Source organism: Lontra canadensis, unplaced genomic scaffold (assembly GCF_010015895.1).
Source record: "Lontra canadensis isolate GAN:19392208 unplaced genomic scaffold, GSC_riverotter_1.0 scaffold9, whole genome shotgun sequence".
Lineage (NCBI taxonomy): Eukaryota > Metazoa > Chordata > Mammalia > Carnivora > Mustelidae > Lontra > Lontra canadensis.
The window spans coordinates 24,738,086-24,764,791 of record NW_022631003.1 but is presented as its reverse complement, the minus strand read 5'-3'; the positions used below and the strand labels follow the sequence as shown (position 1 = coordinate 24,764,791).

At 36.1% G+C, this 26,706-nt stretch overlaps 1 protein-coding gene across 1 annotated transcript in view; it reads right to left on the bottom strand.

The window, feature by feature from the left end:
• PIK3C2G (phosphatidylinositol-4-phosphate 3-kinase catalytic subunit type 2 gamma) overlaps positions 1-26,706 on the bottom strand; it is a 350,852-nt gene that overhangs the window by 129,007 nt on the left and 195,139 nt on the right. The window contains exons 19-20 of the mRNA XM_032855093.1: positions 3,986-4,166; positions 480-587 (exon numbers count right to left, since the gene is read on the bottom strand). Of these exons, the coding sequence (XP_032710984.1) occupies positions 480-587; positions 3,986-4,166 (289 nt within the window). The remainder of the gene's footprint in view (positions 1-479; positions 588-3,985; positions 4,167-26,706) is intronic.

Sequence of the window (26,706 nt, the reverse complement as noted above, 5' to 3'; positions counted from 1 at the left end):
GGCATAAGTTAAGTCACAAAATATATTATATGGTACACTGACACGTGAGTCAATGAATTTTAAATTAAATAAAAACTGACGTGTTGTAGCTAATAATATCCTAGTGTACTAGGCATGGCTATGCACATAATCTAAATAAGCATGAAATTAAAGCCAGCCTGCATAAGGTCAGCAAATCAACCATTTTGAATAAATTGAGAAATCAATTTAGTGAGCAGTATCTTTATTTTTTTTAATTTATTTTTACTGAACTGATAGTATATTTCTAGACCAACAAATCATGTGATGAGGCCAGTGCGATCTCAACCTTACACAGTGCATCAAATGCAACACTTAGCTTGGATGGGATTCAATTACTTTTTCTTAAAATTTTTGCAATGACAATTTACAAGTTGTTTTTTGCCATTTCAAAAACACAGGGTGAGCTAAACAATACAAAACAAAAATACTCAACTTATCTACTGAATAAACTGACTTACATCACAATCAACACCCTTTACACACAGGGCAGGGTTCAGAGGAAGGTGACAGGTCTTTATACACTGAAAGAATTCTTCTAGTCTGCCAATCTCTTTCTTTAGTACCTCCTGTGAAAAAATCAGTTGAAAAAGCATCTTAGAAACTGTTAAGAATTTGACTTTAAGTTATAATTTTCTTCTATTGATTAAATAAACTCTTTAATTCAGGGGTTGCACACTTGGATGCTCTGGGGTCAGGTAGATGAGATGGCCACATACAAGGAAGCAGAGGGCTAAAGACAATAGGGAGCGGGAGGGAGGATGGGGAGCTAAAGAGTTCATGCCTTTTCTACAGGATTTTAAATTCAATTAAAAACAAAACCGAAACAAAGAACTATTCTGTTCAAACAAAACATGATGGGTTGGCTTTGACCTGTGGCCCACCATCTTATAGAACCTGCTTTAAGTAATTGTTAACATGATCCAATTCTGATAATTTCCTGGAATCTTAGTTTGTAACCCTCAAGATTTATACTTAATAGTGATAGTACATTTTAGAAAAAAAAAATTCACATGTATTAAGAGCAATAATGGCAAAAAATGATAACTGTCAGAAATAGTAATATATTTGAACAAATGATTTATTAAATGTTAATAAGTGTATTCCTGATACTTGCCTCATTCCCTTCCATAGTTCTCTGTACCTGTGGAAGATCTAAAAACACAAATAACACCTTTAAAACTGCATATTCCCTAACCAAAAAAGGGGAAAAACAATAATTCAAAATATAAAAGCTTCTTTTAGTCCACTTTCAGAAACTCTCTGAGTCCATTTCTAAAAATGAAAGTATCAGATTAATAATGTTCTGGGGTTTTTTTGTTTGTTTTTTTGTTGTTGTTTTTATCTAAGTTTTATTTATTTATTGAGAGGGACAGAATGAGAGAGAGAGAGAGAGAGAGCACGAGAAGGCAAAGGTCAGAGGGAAAGCAGACTCCCTGCCCAGCAGGGATCCTGATGCGGGACTTGATCCCTGGACTCCAGGATCATGACCTGAGCCAAAGGCAGTTGCCCAGCCAACTGAGCCACTCAAATGCCCTCAGATTTATAATGTTTAATTAACTCCTGGGAGTTTCTTATTCCTGGGTCTTTGGCAAATAACAGAAACTACTGCTCTCAGAATCCAGAAGAGCAAGGTGGAAAAATGAGGCAAATTCCACTATGGCACTCTTTCTGTCTGTCCTCCTTTGTTTTATCTATACATGGATTCCCTTAAGGAATACCATGGAGGGGAATCTCTACTGCCTTTAAGTATCTTCTTTCACACAGTTAGTTTAATTAGTACTTTTTATTTATTTTATTTTATTTTTTTATGAGATGACATGCTTTAATAGTAAACAGCCAAGAAAAACAATATATAAAGAAATAACTTCTAGGAATCTGAGGAAAAATAATTAGGGAGACAATTTTAATATATTAAAAACTCTAGCCTTTATCAGAATAAGCAGACATAAATTTATAAGTAGGTTTGCAGAATTATGAAGTATCTATTAAAAAGGTATTTTTTTAAAGTTTTTATTTAAATCCCAGTGAATTAACATACAGCATAATATTAGTTTCAGGTGTACAATATAGTGATTCAACACTTCCATACAACACTAATTAGTACATTTTAAAACAAAATAGAAAAAATAGCTAACTAACTTGAATTATGCAAAATTGTAAATGCTTCTTTCATCTCTATTTTTATTTTCTTATTTTTATGTGAAGAAGTGTTATCACAAAAACAGTGTAGGTGAGCAAAATATATTTATTTGAAAGAATATCAATAGCACTTTGGAACTTAATGCAAATGGTCAAAAAAGGCATCAGACTTACTTAACTGTAGATGCATCTCAAATATGTGAGGAATTTTGAAATTTAAGAAATAAAGACTAAACTAAATTTTATATAAATTTCATAAATTTTAAACCAGTTTATTTATGTACTTTCAATTTTTTTCTATCATTAGAAAATAATCTGCAGTAATATGAAGAAATTATAGAAGTTTGGTTTCTTTTTCATTGCTCATCATGTTATATATCTTAAGTTTTTTCTGTCAATCTAGACTTCCTATGTTTCCCATTTGAGAATAAATTCCATGTTTATGCTTTTTATTTCGTATGTATTCCTGTATAGGTGAAGGGCCAAAGCTCTGGCACTTCTATCAAATGAGTGACTTCCAGCAAGAAAAATACTGGGCTGGGAAAGAATTCTGGGACACTTTACCTGTCAGCATTTTTATATTATTTTGCTGAAAACTCTTTTTGATTTTAGACAGTGGGTGGAGAGAAACTATGTGCTCCCTTTGAGGACAAACTTCATGTTTTAGTCATCTTTCCATCCTTAACTCCCAGTCTGTAAATACTTGTTACTGAATGATGTTATTAATACAATGAATGGTTGCCCACTCTCTTCCTGAATCTAGAATGTTGAACATAAGAGAACCTACTTAATGGTCTTTATCAGTGAGGGAAACTAGTGATGCAGATAATTAAAAAGAACAAATATTCTTCAATCAGATCAAGGAAAAGAATAGCCAGGTCCATTATTATAATCAGGGATGAAAAAGGCACAATATTTTGACTATTATTCATGGATCTTAGTATAAAAGTTTTACTATCCACATCACTATTGATTTAATTAATTTTGTTTTGCCCCATAAGTCTTTATTTTGATTATTACAGTATTAGAAAAATCTGTACCTTGATTTTGTACCTTGGACAAGGGTCCCCTAAAAAGTCCCCTTTGGACATTTTTTTTTTCTTAAGATTTCATTTATTTATTTGACAGAGGGAGATCACAAGCAGGCAGGCAGGGGAGCGGGGGAAGCAGGCTCCCTGCTGAGCAGAGAGCCCGATGCGGGGCTCGATTTCAGGACCCTGAGATCATGACCTGAGCCAAAGGCAGAGGCCCAACCCCTGAGCCACCCAGCCCCCCCTCGCCCCTGGAGTTGTGCTGCCCTTTTGAGGAAATTACTTCATTTGGCCTTTTTTTTTTTTTTTTTAGACAAGCTGCCTTTAAGTTGATTTCTTCTTGTCAGGTACTTTCCATATGCTATATGGCTACTTAGGTCAAAAAAACTACATCGGGGTATCTGGGCGGCTCAGTCAGTTAGGCATCCAAGTCTCGGTTTTGGCTGAAGTTATGATTTCACGGTCATGAGATCGAGCCCCGTGCTGGGCTCTGCACTCGGTGGAGAGCACACTGGAGATTGTCAGCCTCACCCTCCCCTTCTGCTCCTCCCACCATTTGCTTTTGCTCTCTCTCTTGCAAATAAATAAAAAAATCTTAAAAATCATGTCCTCGTGGTAGACATTATCATTAACTTTCAGATTGTAAACTGAAAAAAATCTTGATTAAACTCATTGAGCTGGGGGTCTTATAACTAATTATAGACAACGAATTTGCTTTCTAAGCTATGAAATTAAAATTTAATTGAACTAAAGATTAAAGGAAACACAACATGAAGATTAATTTCTCAACAAACCTGTCTTTGAGGGTCACTGGCAGACTTGACTTTTTCCCCAATGTCTCCCAGAATTTTAATAAGTTTCTTCTCCTTGGAAAGCTCATCACTCAAGGCTTTTCCTGAACAGAATTGGAGAGCAGCCAACAGCTTCTGATACCAGCTTTTAAAATAAGTTTCATTCTGTGCATCCTTTAGCAGCCTGAAGGAAAGAGAGAAAAAGAATTCTTGTATCTATAGCTGATTTTTTAACCACCTCCAGCAGGAACAATCAGTGCATTTCAGACTAATCTGTATTTGGTGGCTTTGGGCAGTTTAACAGCCTGTTATTGGGGGAAAATGTTGTTTATTTGTTGGCAGTCATCAAATTCTGTCTGATAGCTAATGAGATTCCTAGAGTGAAGAATGAATAAGACACCTGTTTTTTCTCATTTTAATCCACAATGCACTTTTTCCTTTTTCAGGCTTCTTACTTCTATAATAAATACTTAAGAACATATTTTGACTTCTTACACAAATAAGGACAAAGTTTTAGAAGTAGTGTTTATAAGTGACCATACTATAGTGGAACTCAAACATCAACCTTACCTTTTTCTACTTTTCTTCAAAAGGCAATGTTCCCCCCACTGTCACATACCTACATATTTCTCTTTCTTCCAGTACCTCCCCTTGATTACAAGCAAGACCATGGTTTTTGTTTTCAGGTATTCGAATCTCAGTCCTCCAACTTGCAAGTAATTTAGTCCAGTTACTTAACTAGGCTGAGATTTGGTTTCTTTATGTATAAAATAAAGTAATAATGCTGACTCTGTAGAACTATATAGAACACAGAATGACCTAATGCATTCAAAAGGGCTTAGCACAATGTACCTACCAGTCAGCCGACATTAGTTCATCTGTATTTTGTGGCCTCCCCCAGCTAACTTCTGTCACTGCGTGGCTGTCTGCTCATGCCATGAACATGGGAGGCACAGCACTTTAAGAAGTGAAAATACTATGCTAGATAATGGAGCAGTAACAAGTATTTTATTACTCTGTCTGCCATGTGACAATTTCTATTGCCTTGAAACTAATTCCAATATGATCAAATTTTACTTTCTATTATGCCCTAACCCACTGAAATAGAATAAAAAAAAAAAAAAAAAGCCTCATTCCTTTGAATGTTAACCTCTCTTTGATTGATTCTTTTAATCGTAACTGGTCTCTAGTCTCGTCCTTCTCTGAAAAATTAACATTCAATAAAATGTTAAGGAATACTAAAAAAAGATTAAATGCAGAACAGTTGAAAAGTATATAGATGAATTTCCTCTTAAGATTTTATTTCTTTTACATAGAGAGATCACAAGTAGGCAGACAGGCAGGCAGAAAAAGAGGGGGAAGAAGGCTCCCTGCCAAGCAGAGAGCCTGATGCAGGGCTCAATCCCAGGACCCTGAGATCATAGCCTGAGCCAAAGGCAGAGGCTTAACCCACTGAGCCACCCAGGCACCCCTCATTCTGCATTCTTAATTTTGGATCTCTGCTTCTGTATTATGTTACAGACACTGTAACACATTATTTTCCCTTGTTCTATGTTCTCTGTTTCTACGTATTTAGAAAAGTTAAGTTAAAAGGTAAAAAAAAAAAAAAAATCAAAAATTGCGTCTACTTTTTCTTTTTTTTTTTTAAGGTGAGGTCTTGCTTTTTTTTAAGGTGAGGTCTTTTTTTTCTTAAAGTGAGGAGTAACAGTTCCTATTTACCTCTGGAAAGCATTAAAAAAAACCCTCAAGGGGTTAAAGTCGTATTGATGAGAAAATGTAATCCACTGATACCTGCTTATTTTCGATGTAAAAATAATAGCAGACAATGAAGTTTTCCTATGCTTACCCTATGATGAGATTTTGAAATGTCAGATATAATAAAAGAAGCCTGTCATTATTTGGAAGTTCTAAGATGAGTGTTGTGTGAGTGGGAATTGGAAAGTTGCAAATGCAAGCATCCACATGTAAAACTTAAAGACATTTTATGTAAAATTGTATATCTCTTAGATTCTTTCTGTATTTTGGGGACATTGGTAATATACTATTTTATAGTATACTTGGGTTTTAGTAAGATAGACAGTTGACAGAGTATTTCTATATCTCTATCAATGCCTGCCAGCATTTTCATACACTTCAAATACTGAGTCGCTTATTTTAAAAATATTTTTAACCAGTTCTTGTATGTAAATGTAACTCTATAACCTTCTGACTGCTGTATACATGATAAAAGGGAAAGTTCTTTTGTACAGATGAAGTCAACTTTTTACTAAAATAAATTTTTAAAAAGATACATTTTGAGGCAGGGGGTCATGGGAACTGTCAGAATTATATAATTTGTATTCATTATATTCTTAATTTTTTGTTAGAAATGTGTTTGATTTTTTTTCAAGGAGAAAAACTCAATTCTATTCCTTGCTCAAAATAAAACAGAGCAGGGGAGATTTGCAGAGAGAATATGACTGTGTTATAAAAAAATACAAAAGCAAAGAAAATTCAGTGTATTCACTGTGATTATTTTCCTTGAGAATATGCCTCATTCCAACCTTGAATCCCTGCGAAGATCATATGTTCTCCTGGTGAGATCTGGCTCAAGCTCTATGGCTTTCTACCCGACTAATGAAGAGTTTGTCTTTACACATTGCAGAACTGAAATCATGGAGTGGTAGAGGTAGAAAATGACCACGAGAGGTCAAATAGTCCATCCCTGTGTCCTCAGGCACAGTCAAGAAAAATTAATTTGTCGTTTCATTTTAAACAACTGTAAAGAAAGTTAGAGTATACAATTTGAGGTAGAGGGTTATGCAGTTCTGCATCCATGACTATAAGGACTTTTAGTTCTTATAAGGAAGGACTAAATCCCTCATGCAGTAGTTTGTATCCATTACCTCTGTGTGTAATATTAGCAAACAGCAGGCCACTCTCCTTTGAACATCACAGAAACCTTTTTCAAAAGACATTGTCACCAAAGAAAAGCAGCATTGCGTATGTCAAATACTTTTTTTTCTTTTTTTTTCATTTTCAAAGTTAAGACCAAGGGACTGAGAAATATCAAGATTTGGTGGTGAAAGATCAGACTTTTAAGGTGCATGAAATGTGACTGTGTATAAGCTGTGACTAAACCTTAAAATGCCAGAGACTTGTTTATCCTAATATCTGTTAGATCCAGGGATATAATTCAGTTTGATATGATTCTATACTATAAAGTCATGATGACGTTAAAATGAGGGTAAATGCATAAAATCCAGGTGATTAAAGGTTTTGACAATGTTAGGGATGAGAAGCAGAAGCAAGAATGAGAAGGTAACAGCACAGTTATAAGAGGATGTTATGAAGATATTTGACTGAATTAAGGGGATCACGGTGAACCTAAGAGAAACCCCAGCTATCATGATAGGGAGATTTTCCTTGGATATTGAGATTGTCTATTTCTTCATACACATGGCTGCTTCTGATCCCACAGTGAGTGACTTGATAGAGCCTCAGAAGAAGTACATAGTGCTCAATTCTCAGGCTACCAACAGGACAAAAATAGAGTCATCACACCATCCCCGCCCTCCTTGACTCCTGACTCTCTTCAGTGAAGGTCTAATTGTAGCTCTCAGTAGCATACTATCCCACACCTTATGGGCTGCCTTAAATTCTGACCCACTTGAGTATTTCCTGTGATTGAAAAGGAGAAACAAAATCCTATAGCAGACGAGAACTGAGGTACACAACGAAGATGAGTGATTTCAGGTCATTCCAGGAACTCCCCTTCCCATTTCCTCTCATGTTTGTTGATAGAAGGCAAGGTGTATGGCTCAGTAGACCAGTTTTTGGTGAGCATTCTAGAATCCACTCTAGATTCTAGAATGTCACTTCTTCAAATGTATTTAAAACCCTGGGACATATAAAGGCTGATATTAATACTTGATATGAAATTACTGATTTTAAGATTTTAATAGGGTGATTAAGAAGTAAAAAAAAATGTGGGGTACCTGGTTGGCTCGGTCAGTTAAACATCTGACTATTAATCTTAGCTTAGGTTTTGATGTCTCCACTTTGAAAAAAAAAAAAAAGAGGTAAAAAGCATGTCTCTTTAGCCTTTACAGCTTTATTTTACTTCTTAGTGTTTAAGTTATTTATTTAATATTTTCTAAACTGAGGAACTTAATGCATTTATTTATTTATTTATTTATTTATTTATTTATAGAGAGAGACAGAGAGAGAGCGAGCATGGGCACGAGTGGGGGTAGGGGAGGGAAGGAGATGGAGAGAGAGAATCCTAAGCAGGTTTCATGCTCAGCACAGAGCCTTCGTGGGGCTTGATCTCATGACCTCGAGATCATGACCTGAGCTGAAACCGAGAGTCAGATGTTTAACCAACTGAACCACCCAGACACCCCAGCAACTTGGTACATTTTATAGTCCTTGCAAAGATAATCATTTCCTAAGACTAGTTTATTCTTAGAATACTAATTTGCTTTTTCCGAAGTATAACACTAAGCTTCTATTGAATTTTGCATATAAAGAGCATTATATTGGCCAGGTTTACAGAAATGTAATTTCCAATCAATAATTATTTTGCAATATCTGTCAATACACTATTTTGTAAAAAGAATTTTTTTTAAGATTTTATCTATTTGATAGAGAGAGAGATCACAAGTAGACAGAGCAGCAGGCAGAAAGAGGGGGAAGCAGGCTCCCTGCTGAGCAGAGAGCCTGATGCGGGGCTCAATCCCAGGACCCTGAGATCATGACCTGAGCGAAGGCAGAAGTCCAACCCACTGAGCCACCCAGGTGCCCCTATTTTGCAAAAATTCTTAAATGTAAAACTATTAAAAGGAAATAAATTCAGAAAGTAATGACATCCATACTGTAGAGATTGTATACATTTTTAGAACACTTAAATACGTGAGAGGGACCTATAAGGTACATAGCTGACTTAATTGTATCCCCATAATATAATTTATATACTTAATACTTATTACCGCTTCAAAAGTGTTCTCTTTGCAATGTTATATATTCATACTAATGACATTCCCATTGTGCTGACACCATGTGGTAGATCTGATTATTGTTTCCAACTCTATGCTTTCCCCTCAGAAGGAAATCATATATCTACACTCCTTATTTTGTGACTTCCAGTCCCTTGCCATAGGCGGAGTCTACTTCTCTCCCAGTGTCAGGGTTGGTCATGTGACTCGCTTTGGCCAATAGGATGTAACTGATGAAATGTATGCCCATGTCCTTGCAGATGCTTTAAATGTGCTGTTATGGATTGGTTTAGCAGCTTGTATACCTGGTTTTTGCCATGAAAACAGTATGTTCCAGCTTGAAGACTGTTCCTCCACTCACAAAGTAACAAGACAATGTAAACCAGAGCTAAGCATTGTTGTGGAGTCCAGTGGCACCAAACAGAACTTACAGAAAGTCCGCAGCCTACTTACTGAATGAGTGAGAAATAAATCTGTGTTGTTGCAAGCCACAGAAACTTTGGCTTACAGCCACTTATTTGCTTACTTAGTGTAAAAACTTATGAATATCCTATTTTCATATTCTTTCTTTTCCCATTTTCTTTGTTTTTATTTTTATTTATTTGTTTGTATTGCCTTTAGAATATGCAGCATATTTTTTAAACTTCCACAGTGTTAGCCCAGAGGCTATTTTGGGGCATATCTAATTACGGAAAATAAACAAAAGTCATCTGGAGCCAAGTCTGGTGAATTAGATGAGTGATCAAATTGAGTACACTATTTCAGATTTAATAAAACTATAAAAGTAATAAAAATGGTTTTCTTTTATGGATCATAAAAAGCCTCCAAAGGATTTAAAAAATGAATTGATCTGGCTCATTTGGGCATGTGTATTCTGTTATACTGCTGATATTTTGTTGTTTTATTACTACTAACATACTTTTTGACCCATTTAAAAGTGTGAATAGGCCCATGTACCATCTGTTGCTTTGTCTAGCCAAGTGTTTGAGTATCTAGTAGGAGATTCTTTCTGACTAAAAATGTTGTACTAATGACTGCAATGGGGCAAAGGCAAGATTTCTTTCAGGGCTTACCTAACACAGAACAAGACAAAGGGCCTGATGGCTTAGGGCAGTGAGGGAAGCAGTACATGTAGCTGCTCTGGGAAACTAAGAGCTCCACTTTAATGCTAACAGCTGGAAGACTGGAATGGCTGAAGAGGCAGGGGACCAATGGCTTTGAAAAAGGAAGTACCCATTTCAGCATGTTTGAGAGTCATGAGTCATTAGCCTAGTGAGGAATTGACTCGTTCTGCTATGCCCTGTTCTCTCTACAAAGTCCAAAGAGGAAAGCCCAAGGAGAGCCATTTATTCAGCTGTGTGCCAGAACTGGAGATTGTTGCCTCATTCCCACGTTAGATTTCTGTTCTGAAAGAGGGTTTGATTTTCCCTGGGCTTATGTGAACAGGAAGAAAATATCAGGGCAGGATGGAGAGACAAGATAGGAAAGGAGCAGCCCACACTCCTGTGCCTCAACTGCTTGGAAAGCAAGTATGTACAAGTTCTTCAGGGTTCAAATATATACATGGAAAGTAATTATATGTGATCCACTCCTCGTGTGGAAAGGGATTGATTCAAGGCCAGATCTCCCAATGGGAAGCTCCTGCAAGACTGTCCAAAGAACTCAGCCACATGATGTAGCCAGTTCTCAGTGAAACCACACAGAGCCTTGGTGGAAAATCAGAGCCCTCAGACAGAGGATTTCAATTGTTTGTCCAAGTGTGGAGGTCAAATTTCTTTCTTTTCTCTCTATTCTCAAGTCAAGAGAAGTAAGAACCAGAAAAGAGAGAGAAGAGGAGTGAATTATCAGATCATATTCTCTACCCACCACAAGTTCCCAAACCAAAACTTGGCTGGTGCTGGAGAATAGGGAGGAGGTGTTTGTCAAACTGGAGAAGAAAATGAAGTTTTAAAATGGACAAAACTAGTAGGAGTTTTTGATCCAAAAGTGAGCAGGAAACTGTGGAATCTACTCTGGTTTTAATTAGGGAATGTGAAAGAATAGAGGTAGTATTTTAAAAATAATAAAAAAACTTTTATGGGAGACTGCCAAGCTCAGCCAGTTTAAAGAGAACTAGGTAAGACCGTTAGAAATCTAAGTCAGTATAAGAAGAAATACAGCTTCAGGAAATGCACTGATTGCATTGCATGAGAAAAAAGGCCTCAAAATGCAGAATATGAACTGAGGGGATTTTATCTCAAAACTCTGAAGAAGGTTGGTTGAGATTTTTCTTCATCTCTCTTATTCCCTTGACATTTCTATAAAGCAGTCTCCATTTTGACTTTATTTGTGGGCAATTATTGCCACACACAGAATTGATTTCAAGAAATCAAACTTGTTTCTTCAGTAGTAGGTTATTAACACTGCATATATGTGGCTATATAGGTATGCAGTTACTATTATAATTGATAATTTTTCATTCCAGTTAAATAAAATCTTTAACAGATGTGACCAGTCACATATTTAATCATAAACTTAAATGGCATTTTTTCTGAGGGAAAATAAGCCATAGATGGTACCCAGTTTGTGTAAATATTTGTCATCAGGATTACTGTTATACAGCGGTGATGCCCTCTTAGCCTCAGCTGGGAGCTATAAAGGGAAAAACAAAAACAAAACCAAAAACAAACCCGAAAACTATGCTGAGCGGGTAAGTTCCTCTGAAGAGATTCCTGAATCTATAACAAGGAATCAGAGCCCTTTCTACTCATCTTGCTGATCTCACATGTATTCATTCATATGTTTACGTGTTAAATGTACTGAATAATGTGATTTAAAAGCAGCAACTCTGTCCTCCAATTCCAACATACACTTAGCTGCTTTTAAGATATTTTATTCAAATCACTCTTCTAAGTTAAGCACCAAGCTGTGAATTACTCTTAGTGATCTCAGCTCCCACCATTATACTCCATATGTGCTTATTAAACACTAAAACAAAACAAAAGAGCTGGAAATGTAGCCCTGGACACACTTTGGAAGAGATAGGGACCTATGAGACCCTCCTGAATTGCATCTCTCTTTTTTCACATTCTGGTTTCTGCTTTTCCTGATTCCTAACAATTTTTGTGCTCCTGTTGCTCTTCGTTGCTGAAAAATCCACCTAACTCTGCTCTCACTTCTTGTCCTATTGTCCCGAGCTCCCAATTAGTCCTTGTCCTTCTTACCCTGGTCAAACCCATTATTTCTCACTGGACATTATACCCATATTCTCAGAGAATTACTTGAGCATGGGGCTGAATGTCATTTCCGGATAATATCTCCCAACCCTCACATTTACTGGGTGAGAAAACTGAAAGATTAAGGGACTTGCCTAGGGTCTTAATGACTAAAACCCAGAGTCCCTAAACCACTGCTCCAGGCTCTTCCATAGCACCATATTTTGTGTCTGTTATGGACTGAATGTTTGTGTCCCCTCACCCCCACATTTATATATTGAAGCCCTAGCACCCAATGTGATGATATTTGGAGGTGGGTCCTTTGGGAAATGATTAGGTTTAGATGAAGTCCTGAGAGTGAGACCCACTTACAGGATTGATGACCTTAAAGAAGAAGAGGAGACTGGAGCTGTCTGCTTTTTCTGCCACATGAGGATACAGTAAGAAGGTGTCCAGCATCCAGCTACAAGCTGGGAAGAGGGCCCTCCTGGAAAAATGGAACTGGCTAGCATCTTGATCTTGGATTTTCCAGCCTCCAGAACCATAAGAAATAAATTCCTGTTGTTTAAGGCACATAGTGTAAGTTACTTTTTTTTATTGCAACTTGAGCTCACTAACATAGTGTCCTAACAACCATTAAAACATGATTTGGAAGACAATTTTCTGCTCACATTACCTCTGGCAAGAAACTTAATACTTTGGCCCTTTACTTTTCTAGTCTGTAAAAGTGGGAATTGATGAGGTTCAGCAAGCAACCTGCCAGCTATAGGACTCTTTAATTTTAATCCCTGATGAATTTATCAATCATTTACTCTATGCCAGGCATTTCCTGAGCAGTCCACATAGCTGTGTTAGGTAATCCTCATATTTGCTCCAGGTACTGACTCCTTGCAACTCACAGACAAGAATATTATAGTTTATAGAGGTCAAGTAACTTGCACAGTCACCCAATCAGGGATTCAAATTCAAGTTCATCTGACTCCAAAGTCCTGGTTCTTTACCATCATGTTGTACTACCTCCTGATACCCTGACATCCTAATGACTTAGTCTAAATTAATATACTATCTAGAGATCCTTTCTTGATATTTCCTACTGTGCTTGTCTTTAATCTCTTTCTCTGGCTTCCTGTTTTCTAGCCCTCAGAAGTCTCATGCTCTCCAGATAGCCTCCTTTCTTTCCAAAGTGCCTCACTTCATTTCGTCCTACTATCTATAAACTCTCTGCCCAATCACCAAAATATCTAATAATATTTTCCTTCCCATTTTTAGATTTTTTTAAACTTTTAAAGAAAAGCTTATTAACCTAAGTATAGTTTTCTGTATAAGCAGGAATATTTTTCTTTCTTTTGCTTAGCCTACAAAAAGAACAGAATATGGAGGCTCAACATCACATGTGAGCAATGTCAAATCATACACCTGACCCACCTCTTCTCCATCTTTCCTCGCTTAAGAAAGTGAGGCCAATACTATAATTTCTAAGGATCTGGCCTCCTGTGGTTTCCTTAGACTAGTGATAGTGCTGGCTGGGACTAGGAGAGTAGAGGGAAAAGTTGCTGAATTGAAAGTAACACCCAGACAGCATTTGGGGATCTAAGAATCTGGATGAATTGTGCACAAACAACAGATGTGCCTTGAGCTACCCACCTTAATTGGGCCTGTGGTTCCAAATGATTTCAAGTTGTGGTAAAAGACAAGTGGGGAGTCACTAACATCAGCACATGTGCTGTTATAAAACAAATTCTGCTTGACATACAATTAATGCCGCAATCCATGCTCCTGGAATTTTAAATTAGTCCAATAGATGCCTACATTTTCCATTTCTTTTTGAAAATATGGTTCTGAACTGAGTTCCTAACTCAGCTTTTTTCTTCTTTTTTTTTTTTTCTGAATACATGCATAGTTGCTTTAAAGGCAGTATAAGCAGCTTTTTCATAAAGTTTCCTTAACAAAATTTCTTTTAACAGCAAGGCAATTCCTTTGCTATATGAATGTTTCATAAGAATAGCAACCTAATAATAAAGATCCTCTTCACCCCTCAGCCTTTTGTTCTTGCATAGCCCTCTGGTGAAGGCTGGATCATCATCATATTGTGCAGTGAACAATTCATGTGTTTGAACACAGCCGGAGGGGCAGGTTTATAGGTGTAAAGCAAAGCTAGCTTTGAAATACCTAGTTTCCCTGGAACCTCCGATTCAAATCACAGCTGGGGCAGCTGCTTCACCCTTCATTCTTGAATCACAAATAGCGTGGTTTATTCTGTGAGGATATTAAAGGTTCCCTGGGATGTTATCCATAAGATTTGGAGCTGTGTTTGATGTCCTGAGAAAATTTCTGGGACATTCTTGCTCACTGTCATGAAATTGCATGTCCCCTGAGGTTGGCTAGCACGGTTTAATCCTATTGCTTTTGGAAATTCAGTAAAGACTTAGTAGTGTTCTATAAGGCCTCCACAACCCACCCAGCTAATTCTCTGTTGATTTATGCAATGATGTGGTCGTTGTTCTTGTGCATATGGAACTTGCCAGGCAGGGATAACTGTCCTGTCCATTTGATCATATGCATGACAAAAGGAGACACATTCCATTTCCAACACTCTCTAGATCCCTGCCTAAGTAACTTAGCAGATCACTGGCCAACCTCAGTATCTCCATTTGTAAAATGATGATGATAATGTCTGTCCTGTCATGAAATCTATGCTTCTGTTATGGTTGGAATTGTGTCTCCTAAAATTCAAATGTTAAAGCCCTAACCCCCAGTGTAAACTGTATTTGGAGATAGAACTTCAAGGAGGTAATTAAGATTAAATGAGGTTATAAGGCTGGGTACCTAACCCAACAGAACTGGTGTACCATATTAAGAAGAGGATAAGAGACCAAAAGAGCATGTACACAGAGAAAAAAGGTCATGTGAGGACCCAGCAAGAGGGCAGCTGTCTGCAAGCCAGGAAGAGAGGTCTCAACAGAAGACAATCCTACTGGGACCTTGATTTTAAACTTCCAGGCTAAAAAACTGTAAGAAAATTAATGTTTATTGTTTTGGTCACCCAGTTCAAGGTATTCTGTTGTGGCAGCCTTTAGTTGACTGATGTAGTTTCCAACCTAGAACTCTTTTTGTGGTCCAGACCTACACGTTTATCTGTCTATTAAGATACACTCTTAAATTTTCCTAAGGCATTTCAACCTTAACATGACTAATTTCATTATCATTTCCCGCAACAACTTCTTTTTCACCTGAATTACCTCCATGAAGAAAATCACCAGTCTTCCATCACCCTAACTAAAAATGAAGCAGTTATCTGGGATTCTTTTCTCACCCCTAGCCACATCAGATTTGTTACCATGACTTAATACATTCACCATCTAAATAGCTCTCAGGTCTAATTTCTTCTCTCTGCTCCCACTGAAAGAATTTAATTGAGGCCTTAATTTCTTCAAGGTATTACTGGAATCTTCTGGTACTTGATTTTTCTACCACCTGCATTTAAAAATGTTTTCACCCTCAAATTAATCCCTTTTATTTAGTCAAATGAAGTCCTGTTCTTGTGATTAAAATCCAGGTAGCCTTCAGGATAAAATGTAAAGTATTAGTGTCACTTAAAGGGCACTCATGATTTAACGTCTTTGCTTCTTAAAGTCCTGTTCATGTGCTCACATTTCAAACATAAAGTATTACTTATAATAACTTGAATCTTCTCTGCCTTCTCAGGCTACAATATTTTTGCATCATCTCATCCTCTGGGTCTGAAATTATATTTTAATATGCCAACACCTGTTTATCTCTTAATGTTCAGCTTAATTAACACCTTTTCCAAAAAAATCTTTCCTGGGCAGGTGTGCAGGATTCCCTCCGTAAGGGTGAAGGTCTTTCTTGTATCCATTATTCTTTTAACACTTGTTTTATTTTTTTTAAATTTTGCTTTACTTTGTTTTTTGTTTTTTTTTAAGATTTTATTTATTTATTTGACAGAGAGATCACAAGTAGGCAGAGAGGCAGGCAGAGAGAGAGAGGAAAGCAGGCTGCCTGCCAAGCAGAGAGACCAATGCGGGGCTTGAGCCCAGGACCCTGAGATCATGACCTGAGCCGAAGGCAGAGGCTTAACCCACTGAGCCACCCAGGCACCCCTGTTTTGTTTTGTTTTAATCTCTTCCCTATTTGACTTTAAATTCCTTTAGGGCAAGTCTATGACTTTATACATTTGTGGCCTAACAAAGTTTCTGATTGTGATAAGAGTAACCAGTCAATTTTGTTGAATAAATGAAGTGACTATTAGGTAAATAAACCTGGTTTTCCTAAAATTTGTTTCTTCATTTCTTGATAAAAATTTCAGGGTATGAACCTAAAGTAAGTTGCTAATTATTCTGGAATTATAGAATCCTATTAAATTATATTTTTACAGCTATTTTCTTCACTGTCCAAAAAATTTAATACTACACGTGTATATGCACATATTTAAAATATAGTTATTAACCTACACATTAATTATTTGAAAATTTTGAAACATTCCAAGAGATACTAGAGATGCTCCATCATATTGTGATTTCAGAGGTCAGATCATGGGGACAAAATATTGGAGCAATTTTTACTATGCAAAAATAATTCCTTAGTTAAATAGATTTAGCTGAGGATGGTCAGATGGAAAGTCCATCATTGGCAAAGTTACATCACGTTAGGTAATTTGAATATAAGCTTTTTTCTATCAGAGGGGAAAAATTACAAATGAAAGAAAAAAGTGATGTGTGTTTGTAAGGGAGCATGTCTGTGTGGGGAGATTATATCTATTTAGATAAGTAATCAGAGCATTTATTTCCAAAGGATTTCCAAAAGCTTGTTTGTAAAATGTTTACACTGTCTGCTACCGATAATATTAGTTCAAAAAGAGTCAGACCCTGAAATTTAGTCTTATGTAAGATGTGAGCAGTTAAAGGTATATCTATCAAAATTAAAGTAGCCTATAACAATCCATGGGTAGTTTTTATTTTGTTATTTTTGTTTTAGGTCCTCTTTAGAAACAAGTCTTTTTCATTTTGAACCACCAAATCATTTAGTCCTTTATGACACTCATCCTTCATAATCATCCTTTTAAGAAAAGTTTCAGGGACCTTATTTTAATGAGACTCTTTCTTTGTCTCTGAAATCATCAGTGGAGGTTGGAGGATGGTGATCAAAGCGCAGATAACTGAAATTGCTTTAGAATAAATTGGCTAGCAATTTTCTTTTTTCTTTCCTGACACACATCAAAAAAACAAACAAACAAACAAAAAACAAGTAGTTTACTGTTCACATTTTTAAGAAAATGACATTTATTTTTAGTCAGAATTTGAAAATTATTAATATTAATTATCAACAAAATAATACATGTTCTGTCAAAAATAATAGTAGTTGTTCTAACTATTCTTAGGTATATATGCAGTTGGAATTCTACATATTTCTTTACATTTCATAAATATTTTTCATTACAATATGACTCATTTTAAAAAAAGTGTTTTCCAAAGCATACATGACTGAATGGAAAACCTACAGTTTTCTCAATCAGAAAAACTGCTAAGTTAAAGGTAATGGTATTTAGCCAACATGCTCAGTTTATTAAAAGTAATTAACTTCTTAAGCTAACGGATCTTTCTCCACCGTTCAAGACAAGTCTGGCTTCAAGGATATTCAAGTTCAGTATCTTCAGTTTGTTTCATGTCATTGTCAAAAGTACTGGCAAAACAACCACTGTAATAACACACCAAACAAATGTGCAATGATAATAATAGCAATAGTTGAAGTCAAGGCACCAAAATCAGAAAAAAAATGTAACTGATTCCCAGACATTCTAAAGTGATCATTAGTATTACTGATAAGCCTGCATATATTTGAGTAGTTTTCTTAGTTTCTCAAAAATTACTGAATAGTTGCTCTAGAGCTATCATTTATACTTGACCCATAGGGCTGGGCTTGTTGTTTTCAATATTTAGTCTGAATTGGTTGAGCAGCAAAGGAGTAGCAGTCATAAGAATAAGATGGAAATCAACATTGTAAACTTCAATACCATATAAATGTCTAGACTTGCCCAGAAATACAACAACATTTTGCTTTTTCATAAGACACATGTTAATTATTTCTATGTTAGAGTTTGTGTAGTGGAGAGAATAATTTTTTCTTTCAGTGTTTGCCCAGTAGAAAATGCCCCAGAAAGATAAGCTATAAAATAGGAGTGGAGACTATAGATTTATGGAAACAATGTTATTTAGAAGTTCTTTTTTTTATTGTAAAAACAGTATACATTTTTAAACAAAATCTTATTTAAAACCATCTTCTTTCTCCTACTCTCCCTCCCATTAGAAAAACAGATTTAAAAAAAAAAAAAGTTTTCCCACTTGAGAGTGAGATAGGTGCTAGACCACTGTTGGTTTTATTCTCTTTCAAGCATCAAGATAGCTCAAAGGGAACATTGTGGTTTGAAGAAGCACATATTTAAAACCTCCCAGAATAGATAAACTTTTCTATATTTAGAGATGCAATGGCTCAGGCCAAAAGAGTAAGAGTGACTTGTTCTTGTTTATCCAAGTATTTATTTTTTCAAAAAAATAGATTCTCAACAAAAGTAAAAGGCAGTCTATGAGGGGCGCCTGGGTGGCTCAGTTGTTAAGTGTCTGTCTTTAGCTCAGGTCATAATCCCAAGGCCCTGGGATCAAGCCCCATGTCAGGCTCCCTGCTCTGCAGGAAGCCTGCTTCTCCCTCTCTCACTCCCCCTGCTTGTGTTCCCTCTCTGGCTGTCTCTCTTTCTGTCAAACTAATATTTTCTTTAAAATGGAATGGGAGAAGATATTTGTAAATGACATCTCTGATAAAGGATTAGTATCCAAAATCTATAAAGAACTTATCAAACTCAACACCCCCAAAAAAATAATCCAGTTAAGAAATGGGCAGAAGATGTGAATAGATTATTTTCCAAAGACATCCAGATGGTTAATAGACACATGAAAAGATGCTCAACATCACTCATCATCAGAGAATACAAATGAAAACCATGATAAGACACCATTTCATACCTATCAAAATGGTTAAAATAAACAACACAAGAAACAAAACGTGTTGGTGAGGATGTGGAGAAAAGGGAACCCTCTTGTCCTGTTGGTGGGAATGTAAATTGGTGCATCCACTCTGGAAAACAGTACGAAGTTTCCTCAAAAAGTTAAATATAGGGGCACCTGAGTGGCTCAGCTGGTTGTGTGCCTGACTCTTGATCTCAGCTCAGGTCTTGATGTCAGAGTCGTAAGTTCAAGCCCCACATTAGGCTCCATGCTGAGTGTGGAAACTACTTAAGAAAAAAAAGTCGAAAATAGAACTTCTCCCTGATCCAGCAATTGCATTACTAGGTATTTACCCAAACGATACAAAAATACACATTCAAGGGGTGCCTGGGTGGCTCAGTGTGTTGAAGACTCTGCTTTCGGCTCAGGTCATGATCCCAGGGTCCTGGGATTGAGACCCGCATTGGGCTCTCTGCTCAGCGGGGAGCCTGCTTCCCCCTCTCTCTCTTTGCCTGCCTCTCTGCCTACTTATGATTTCTGTCAAATAAATAAAATCTTAAAAAAAAATACATATTCAAAGGGGTACATGCACCCTGATGTTTACAGCATCAGGGTGTAAATAACAAAACTATGAAGGAAACTCAAATGTGCATTAACTGATGAATAGATGAAGAAGATGTGGTATATGTATATATGTATATGGTACAGTATATGTATACAAATGTATATATGTGTACAAATGCTACATCATCTTCATCCATTCATCTACATATTATATATAATTATATTATCATGATACATACATGCATACACACACACACATATATAATGGAATATTACTTAGCAATCAAAAAAGAAGAAATCTTGCCATTTACAATTATGTGGATGGGGCTAGAGTGTATTACACTAAGTGAAATAAGTTAGTCAGAGAAAGACAAAGATTGTATAATTTCATTCATTCTTAAAATGTTAGAAATAAAACAGATGAACATATGGGAAGGGGAAAAAGAGGGAAACAAACCATAGAAGACTCTCAATGATAGAGAATAAATTGAGCGTGGAAGGAGGAAGGTGGATGGGGATGGGCTTAATGGGTGGTGGGTATTAAGGAGGGCACTTGTGATAAACAATGGGGGTTATCAGTGATGAATCACTGAATTCTACTCCTGAAACCAATATTGCACTGTATGTTAACTAAAATTTAAATAAAGAATTTTTAAAAATCATTAACAAAATCAAAAGATAAATTCCAGCTAATTAACATAGACCTGTTAATATGGCAATATAGTAGTGACCGAGACACCTTGGTGATCTGATGACTAAAATTCTTGTGGCCAAGTAGTTAACATTATAGAGGGAGAGAATGAATGCTCAACAAATACATAAATGAATATGCTAGATAATTTTAAGATGTTATATAAAGCAAATGGAATGTGGAGCTTTAGATAGCTAAGTATAGCTAGTGAAAGAATCTCTTCATTTTTTTTAATTTTTAAAAATTATTAGAAAAGATTTTACTTAATATTTTTTATTTGATAGAGAGAATAGAGAGCAGAAGCTGGGAGGAAGGACAGAGGGAGGAGCTGACCCCCCACTGAGGAGGGAGCCTGACTAGGGTCTCAATCCCAGGACATTGAGATCATGACCTGAGCCCAATGCAGATCCATAACCACTGACCCAGGCATTCCATAGATCATCTTAAGACACAAAGCTAGAGTCAAAAAAATACAATTAAAATATCCATAGATGTTTCATTCCTAAGATGTAGATGCATTTTAAAAGGAAGATATTGTAGGGGTGCTTGGGTGGCTCATTCGTTAAGTGTCTGCCTTCAGCTCAGGTCATGATCCCAAGGTCCTGGGATCAAGCCCCACTTCAGGCTCCCTGCTCAGCAGGAAGCCTGCTTCTCCCTCTCCCACTTCTCCTGCTTGTGTTCCCTCTCTTGCTGTGTCTCTCTGTCAAATAAAGAAATAAAATCTTAAAAAAGAAGAAGAAAAATATACTTTAGGCAAAAACAAAATAATTTTAAAAATGTATAATATAACCACTTGAACTAAATTAATGACAGCTTAATCCATTTCTTCTTTTCAAGTTTTTATATATTTGAACTTATTTTTCGAATCAAGAAATGCTAAGTGTCCTTTCAAATTTGAAAATAAAGAGAAGCTGAATTAGTTTCTATTTTGAGTAAGTTAGCGAGGAAGTAGCACTGTCTCATCTAAAATAATAGAATCACATTTCTCACTGCTTTCTCAGGGGAATCCATTTTGAGTTTTTGGAGGCAGCTTTGAATTTGATATAAATACACCCTCTTTGTGGATTTCTAGATCTTGCATGAATAATTAATACCCAAATGTTCATAAACATTAATTACTGACCATGGGTATGTATCGTTAGGCATTGTGAGAAAACCATTGAAGTGCAAGAGTTCCTAGCCTCAAAGGCGCATACAACTTTGATGGGGAAAGTAGGATATACTTAAACACACAAGGTCTTAACATTATGAGAATCAAATAATGGTATAAAAATTTTTGTAACAGAAAATTAATTCTGTTATAGAATTAATTAACAACAACTGCTGTTGTTCAGAATGATTATGAAAGGTCAGATGTACATTAAATCCTAAGAAACAAGTAAGACTCCATGGATGAGTATGAGCTAGAAAAGAAGTGGTAGGAAGTTTCCAAAAATGAGACTGTCATAAGCAAAGACTCTGTGACAGGAATAAGTAAGGATAATTCAGGCAATGATGACCTGAAAAATTTGACAAAAGCAGAGTTTACTGAGGGAACTAATCGAAAAAGAGTTAAGAAGATAGATTTGGGATAGATTATGAAAGATCTTAAATACCTAGCCAAGAGATGGGATTTGTTCTAATTCTATATAGCTAGAATCAGGGAGAGTAATACATGCATTCCAGATTTTTGAGTTGGGAAGAGATGTTAAATTTATATAAGTTGAGACTGATCAAATCCTGTGCACTCATTTTGCAAACGAGGAGAGTAAGTTCCACAGAGAGTAATTATCTTGCCCGACGTCAGGAAACTGGTTTTCCTATAGCAGTCTTTTGGTTTCCGGTGCATATTTATAGCTGCTCGAGATGAGAACAAGTTTTCATTTATTCTTTTTCAGATAATTGCATTGCTGAGAGCGACTATGGTACATGGAAGGGCAGAGAAACAATTTAGACTAAGTCTTTTATTAAAATGCCTGAGGCCTCATAAAGGTCCAAATCGGTGTTTCTTGACTTCTTAAAACCTATTCTCTCTTTTGATACATAAAATCAATCTCACTCCTTTAGTACTCTTTGGCAACTTTGAAATCAAGTAAACTATTTTGATGAACAATCAGATATTATAATGTCAAATTTGATTTTTCAAACCATACATACTCCTATCGATGTGAGCTATGTCTATCTCTCCTCACTCCTAACTAACCTGAACATAAGTGGCAGCAGGAAAGAAGGAAGACCGGCAAGAGATTCTTTGAGGAAAGAATCCCTGGGACTTACAGAACTTGGTGGTTGAATATGAAGCTGAGACAAGAGGTAGTATGGATGCATCCAAGGCTTAAGATTCCAGAGTGTTCATTCGAGGAATATCAACAGGTCAGATAGTTCTGGGAAAAGCCACATAAACAAAACTGTTCTAAAGCACAGGATTTTTCAGAGCCTTAAACATCCTGAAGTGCACTGTAACTCTCCATGACTAAAACAGCACATCCGGTCCTTGAAAGTTTACTTTTGACCATTAAGCCCTAACTGCATGGTACTGTGGCTCCTGAAAGACATTTCTAAGATACACACTTCTAAGGTATCAGAAGATCTCTCTACATGACAGCTCTCTGACCAAGTGACAAACACCCTGCACCCTGCATTTTCCTACCTTGACCTAGTGCACTGATTTTAACACTTATTCTACCAACCAGCGACTTTGCCAAATAATCCTGGCTTGACTAACTCCCAAACCAAATGTAGATCTGGATCTATGCCTATTATGACCTTAACTGCCCCCATGCCAGCCACCTATCTTTACTCATGCTCATTCTATAATTAATAATCTTCCAATTATAAACAATAATTTTCCAAATCTTTTTATCCTCTTATGCCTAAATTGGAAGTCCACTTCCTTCTATGGTCAGAAACAGAAAGATGAGTGGGTTAAAAGATGAAATGCAATTGCTAGATGTGATGAAGAAAGCAAGCATGCTGGGCGTTAACCCTCAGGTCAACTTTATACTGGGCTCCAAATCTTCTAATAAGGTTGATAGTACCAAGTCTCCTAAAGCCTAAATGAAAGAAAAAAAAAAAAGTAGTATATGGCCACTCTTTGTTTTTCCCTAAATATTTTTTAAAATATTAATTTATTTATTTAAGAGAGAGATAGAGAGGTTGGGTCGGGGTAGAGGCAGAGGGAGACAGAGAGAGAATCCCAAGCAGATTCTGCACTGCAAATGGAGCCTGCCGTGGGGCTCAATCTCAGGACCCTGAGATCATGACCTGAGCCAAAATCAAGAAGCAGACACTTAACTGATTGAGTCACCCAGAGGCCCCTGTTTTTCCTCACTTAAAAATGTTTAAGCACATAGGGAAGGTAGCTAGGAAGTAAGAAGTGCTGCTATTCAATACTATAATGACTAGTTTGTCAAATAAGTGTTTTTTTTTTTTTTTTAAAGAAACTCTATAGGTGAATGAAGCATGAATGCATCTTAAAGAGAAAAATACCTTGAAAGATCAGAAGATAATATAAGAAACTCAATGTGGAGAGGAAGGAGTGATGGAGAGAAAGAATAATATGGAGAAAATTTGGGAAAGATGGTTGTTAGGAAATGTTTAAAGGAGCAAAAATGCTAAATATGAAGTGAACATCCATAGGAGAAAAGTCAGAGTAATAACAGTTAATAGCTAGTTTAAATAAACTTCAACTATAATTTGAAATATGATTAAAAGTCCAGTATAATTTGAGCATGTCATATCTTTGGAAAGGTCATAGTTGAAGTAAGCAATTTACTGTCATTAATTGCCTAGTTTATGAAAGTATTTCTAAGGAAACATTCCTATTTCCCACTTCACGGGGGTTGCTCTTATTTCCCATAAGAAATGATCATTTCAATTTCATGCAGAGTCAAAAGCTTCAGTGCACTAACATCAAAGAAGTTAAAAACTACTTTGCATGTAAGAGCCTCATCAGAAATGGGCCTCTCAGGCAGCTCCAAATTAGGAGCAACAGTTTAGGGACTGATGGGCCTGAGGAGCTGCTAGTCACATTTACAACTGAAGCACATTTAACTCTGACTGGGAAAAAAGTATTTGGAAATACAATACAGAGGCTTTATCTGAGTAGTTGATTGAAATAACCTGTGTGCATGATCAAAGAACATATTCAACAATTTCTACAGACCCTTTTGCTACAAAAAGTAGATTACAAGGCTTACGATGTTATAATTTCAGAGAAATAACACCATTTTGAGTTTTTTTATTTTCTTTAAGATACATTTCAGTTATTGGTTTATCTTGTGCCTTATTCACTTTTGACGTGAAATTAAGCCACTCAGTTTCACATCAATACCCTGACTCATTTTCTGGTCATTAAGCACATACCTTTTTGTTCACTGCCAATAAGGGGTGAGATTAAAATATTTTTTAAAAAGTAATCCATGGCAGCATTTACATTCATTTTTTTTAATTAAACTCAATCCTAGAAAAAAAAATTCTTAATCATAGTCAGAAATTGGTTTTTAAACAAAGAATGTTACTGCTCAAAGACTATAAGATACAACAATTAATGATGATGTATTATTTATAGGCAATAAGGGGAGAAGATGTCACAATAACTATTTGTTCTCTGGAGTATCATGACCCTAAACTGAACTTAAGGAAACCACGTCAGTCAGATCAATTGAACAGCCAAACATAAAGAAGTCCAGGAATTTCCTTTGAAGCGTTTAAAAAGAATGGGCCCGTGCATTCAAAGATGAGGTATTTCTGAAAGCAAGAAGGAAGCATAATTGGCAGTTGTGAAGTAGTGAGTGGAGCCTGGTAGAAAGATTTATAAGAAAAGAGGCAGTGATCCTTGTAAGAGGGTGACAGCCCAAACATTTGATCATGGAAAGCGAGGAACCTGTTCTGAAGATTCCCAGGGAAGGACCTCATTTATCAAAAGTGAGATATTTATCAGGCTGCTGGTCAGGTAAATCTTGTCTTACACTGGTTCCTGATTCAGGTCTACTTTGCTTGACATAGCTGAAAAGTTTCTGAGAAATTAACTCTAAATGAAATTTTAGTTCAAAGAATATTTTAAAGGCTATGTCTGGGAAGAGCGTTCAAGAATCAATAAGGAAGCCAATCAAGGATAACATTTTGAAATGAAAAAATATTATTCTTTCATCCCCTTGCTTCTTGGTTTTGGAAGTTAGCATTCTGTGCATTGGATTTCCACCAGAATAAAGACAACTATACCCAGAACAATTCTAAAAGTAGAAGGACAGTGTCGTATATTTGAAAGCTGTTTGCCAGCTTATAACTTGACTCAATTGGTGAATTTATAATCAATGATTAAATGGATGGTAAGTAACAATATCGAGTCATTGGCACGTGGCTTCCTATCTTACAGCATTTCAAAAATAGTACACTATGAATGACAAAAGTAAGGTCATTTAGTACTTGTTCTTCTAAAACATGGTCAGCTCCAAAAGTAAGCTCAGTAAAAATAACAATGAAAGGTGAAAATAAAGAATCCTACTGATTGTGTGTGTGTTAAGAACTGTGATTTTGCATTATCCTATTAGTTCTATTAAATTAGGAACATTCAAAGTAAAAGCATAGGTTATTAATTCTATCTGTGTCAAATGTTAATACTTTATTCATGTGTGATTGAGTTAAGTTTGCAGCAGATGGAGGTTAGGGAAGGATAATGGCGATTATCTGACCATGGAGTCAACTAAACAGAGCTTTCTCCCTCCTATGCTGAAGTAAAGTGGTTTGTTATTGACTTTTCCCCATGTGCTAGTTCTTAAAACTTTTAAGCTTCCCTAAATAAATTCATCCATCCATTCAGTTATCATCCCATTCAACAAAGGTTTAAGTTTCATGAAGGCACTAAGTTTTTTTATATTCTTTAAAATAATCTTAACTGAAGAAATTCACTATAAATGTTATAAGCTTGGATTTTTGTAGAACACCTACGTGAATAAATTCAGTGTATTTTACATATTGTGGTATGGTATAAGATTTTGTTTTTTAAAGGGCGTCTACAAATTAAAAAACCTTGAAACCAATATGCTAATACCAACCCTGAAGATGTTTGTGTTTGAAAGCAGAAATCTGAATATTCCAAAATGAAATGTGACAATGGTTAAGGACCTTATTCCAATTTTTACTGACATTCCCCGCCCCTTTTTCTTTAAATTCATTAAGCTCACTATTTCTTCTTCTTTGGTTGTTGATGGGAATTTTGCATGGTTCCACGTTCACATGAGAAATCTATGTTGTTTCTACCTTTAATGCATATCCTGAATCTGACTGTTTTATACCAGTTTCA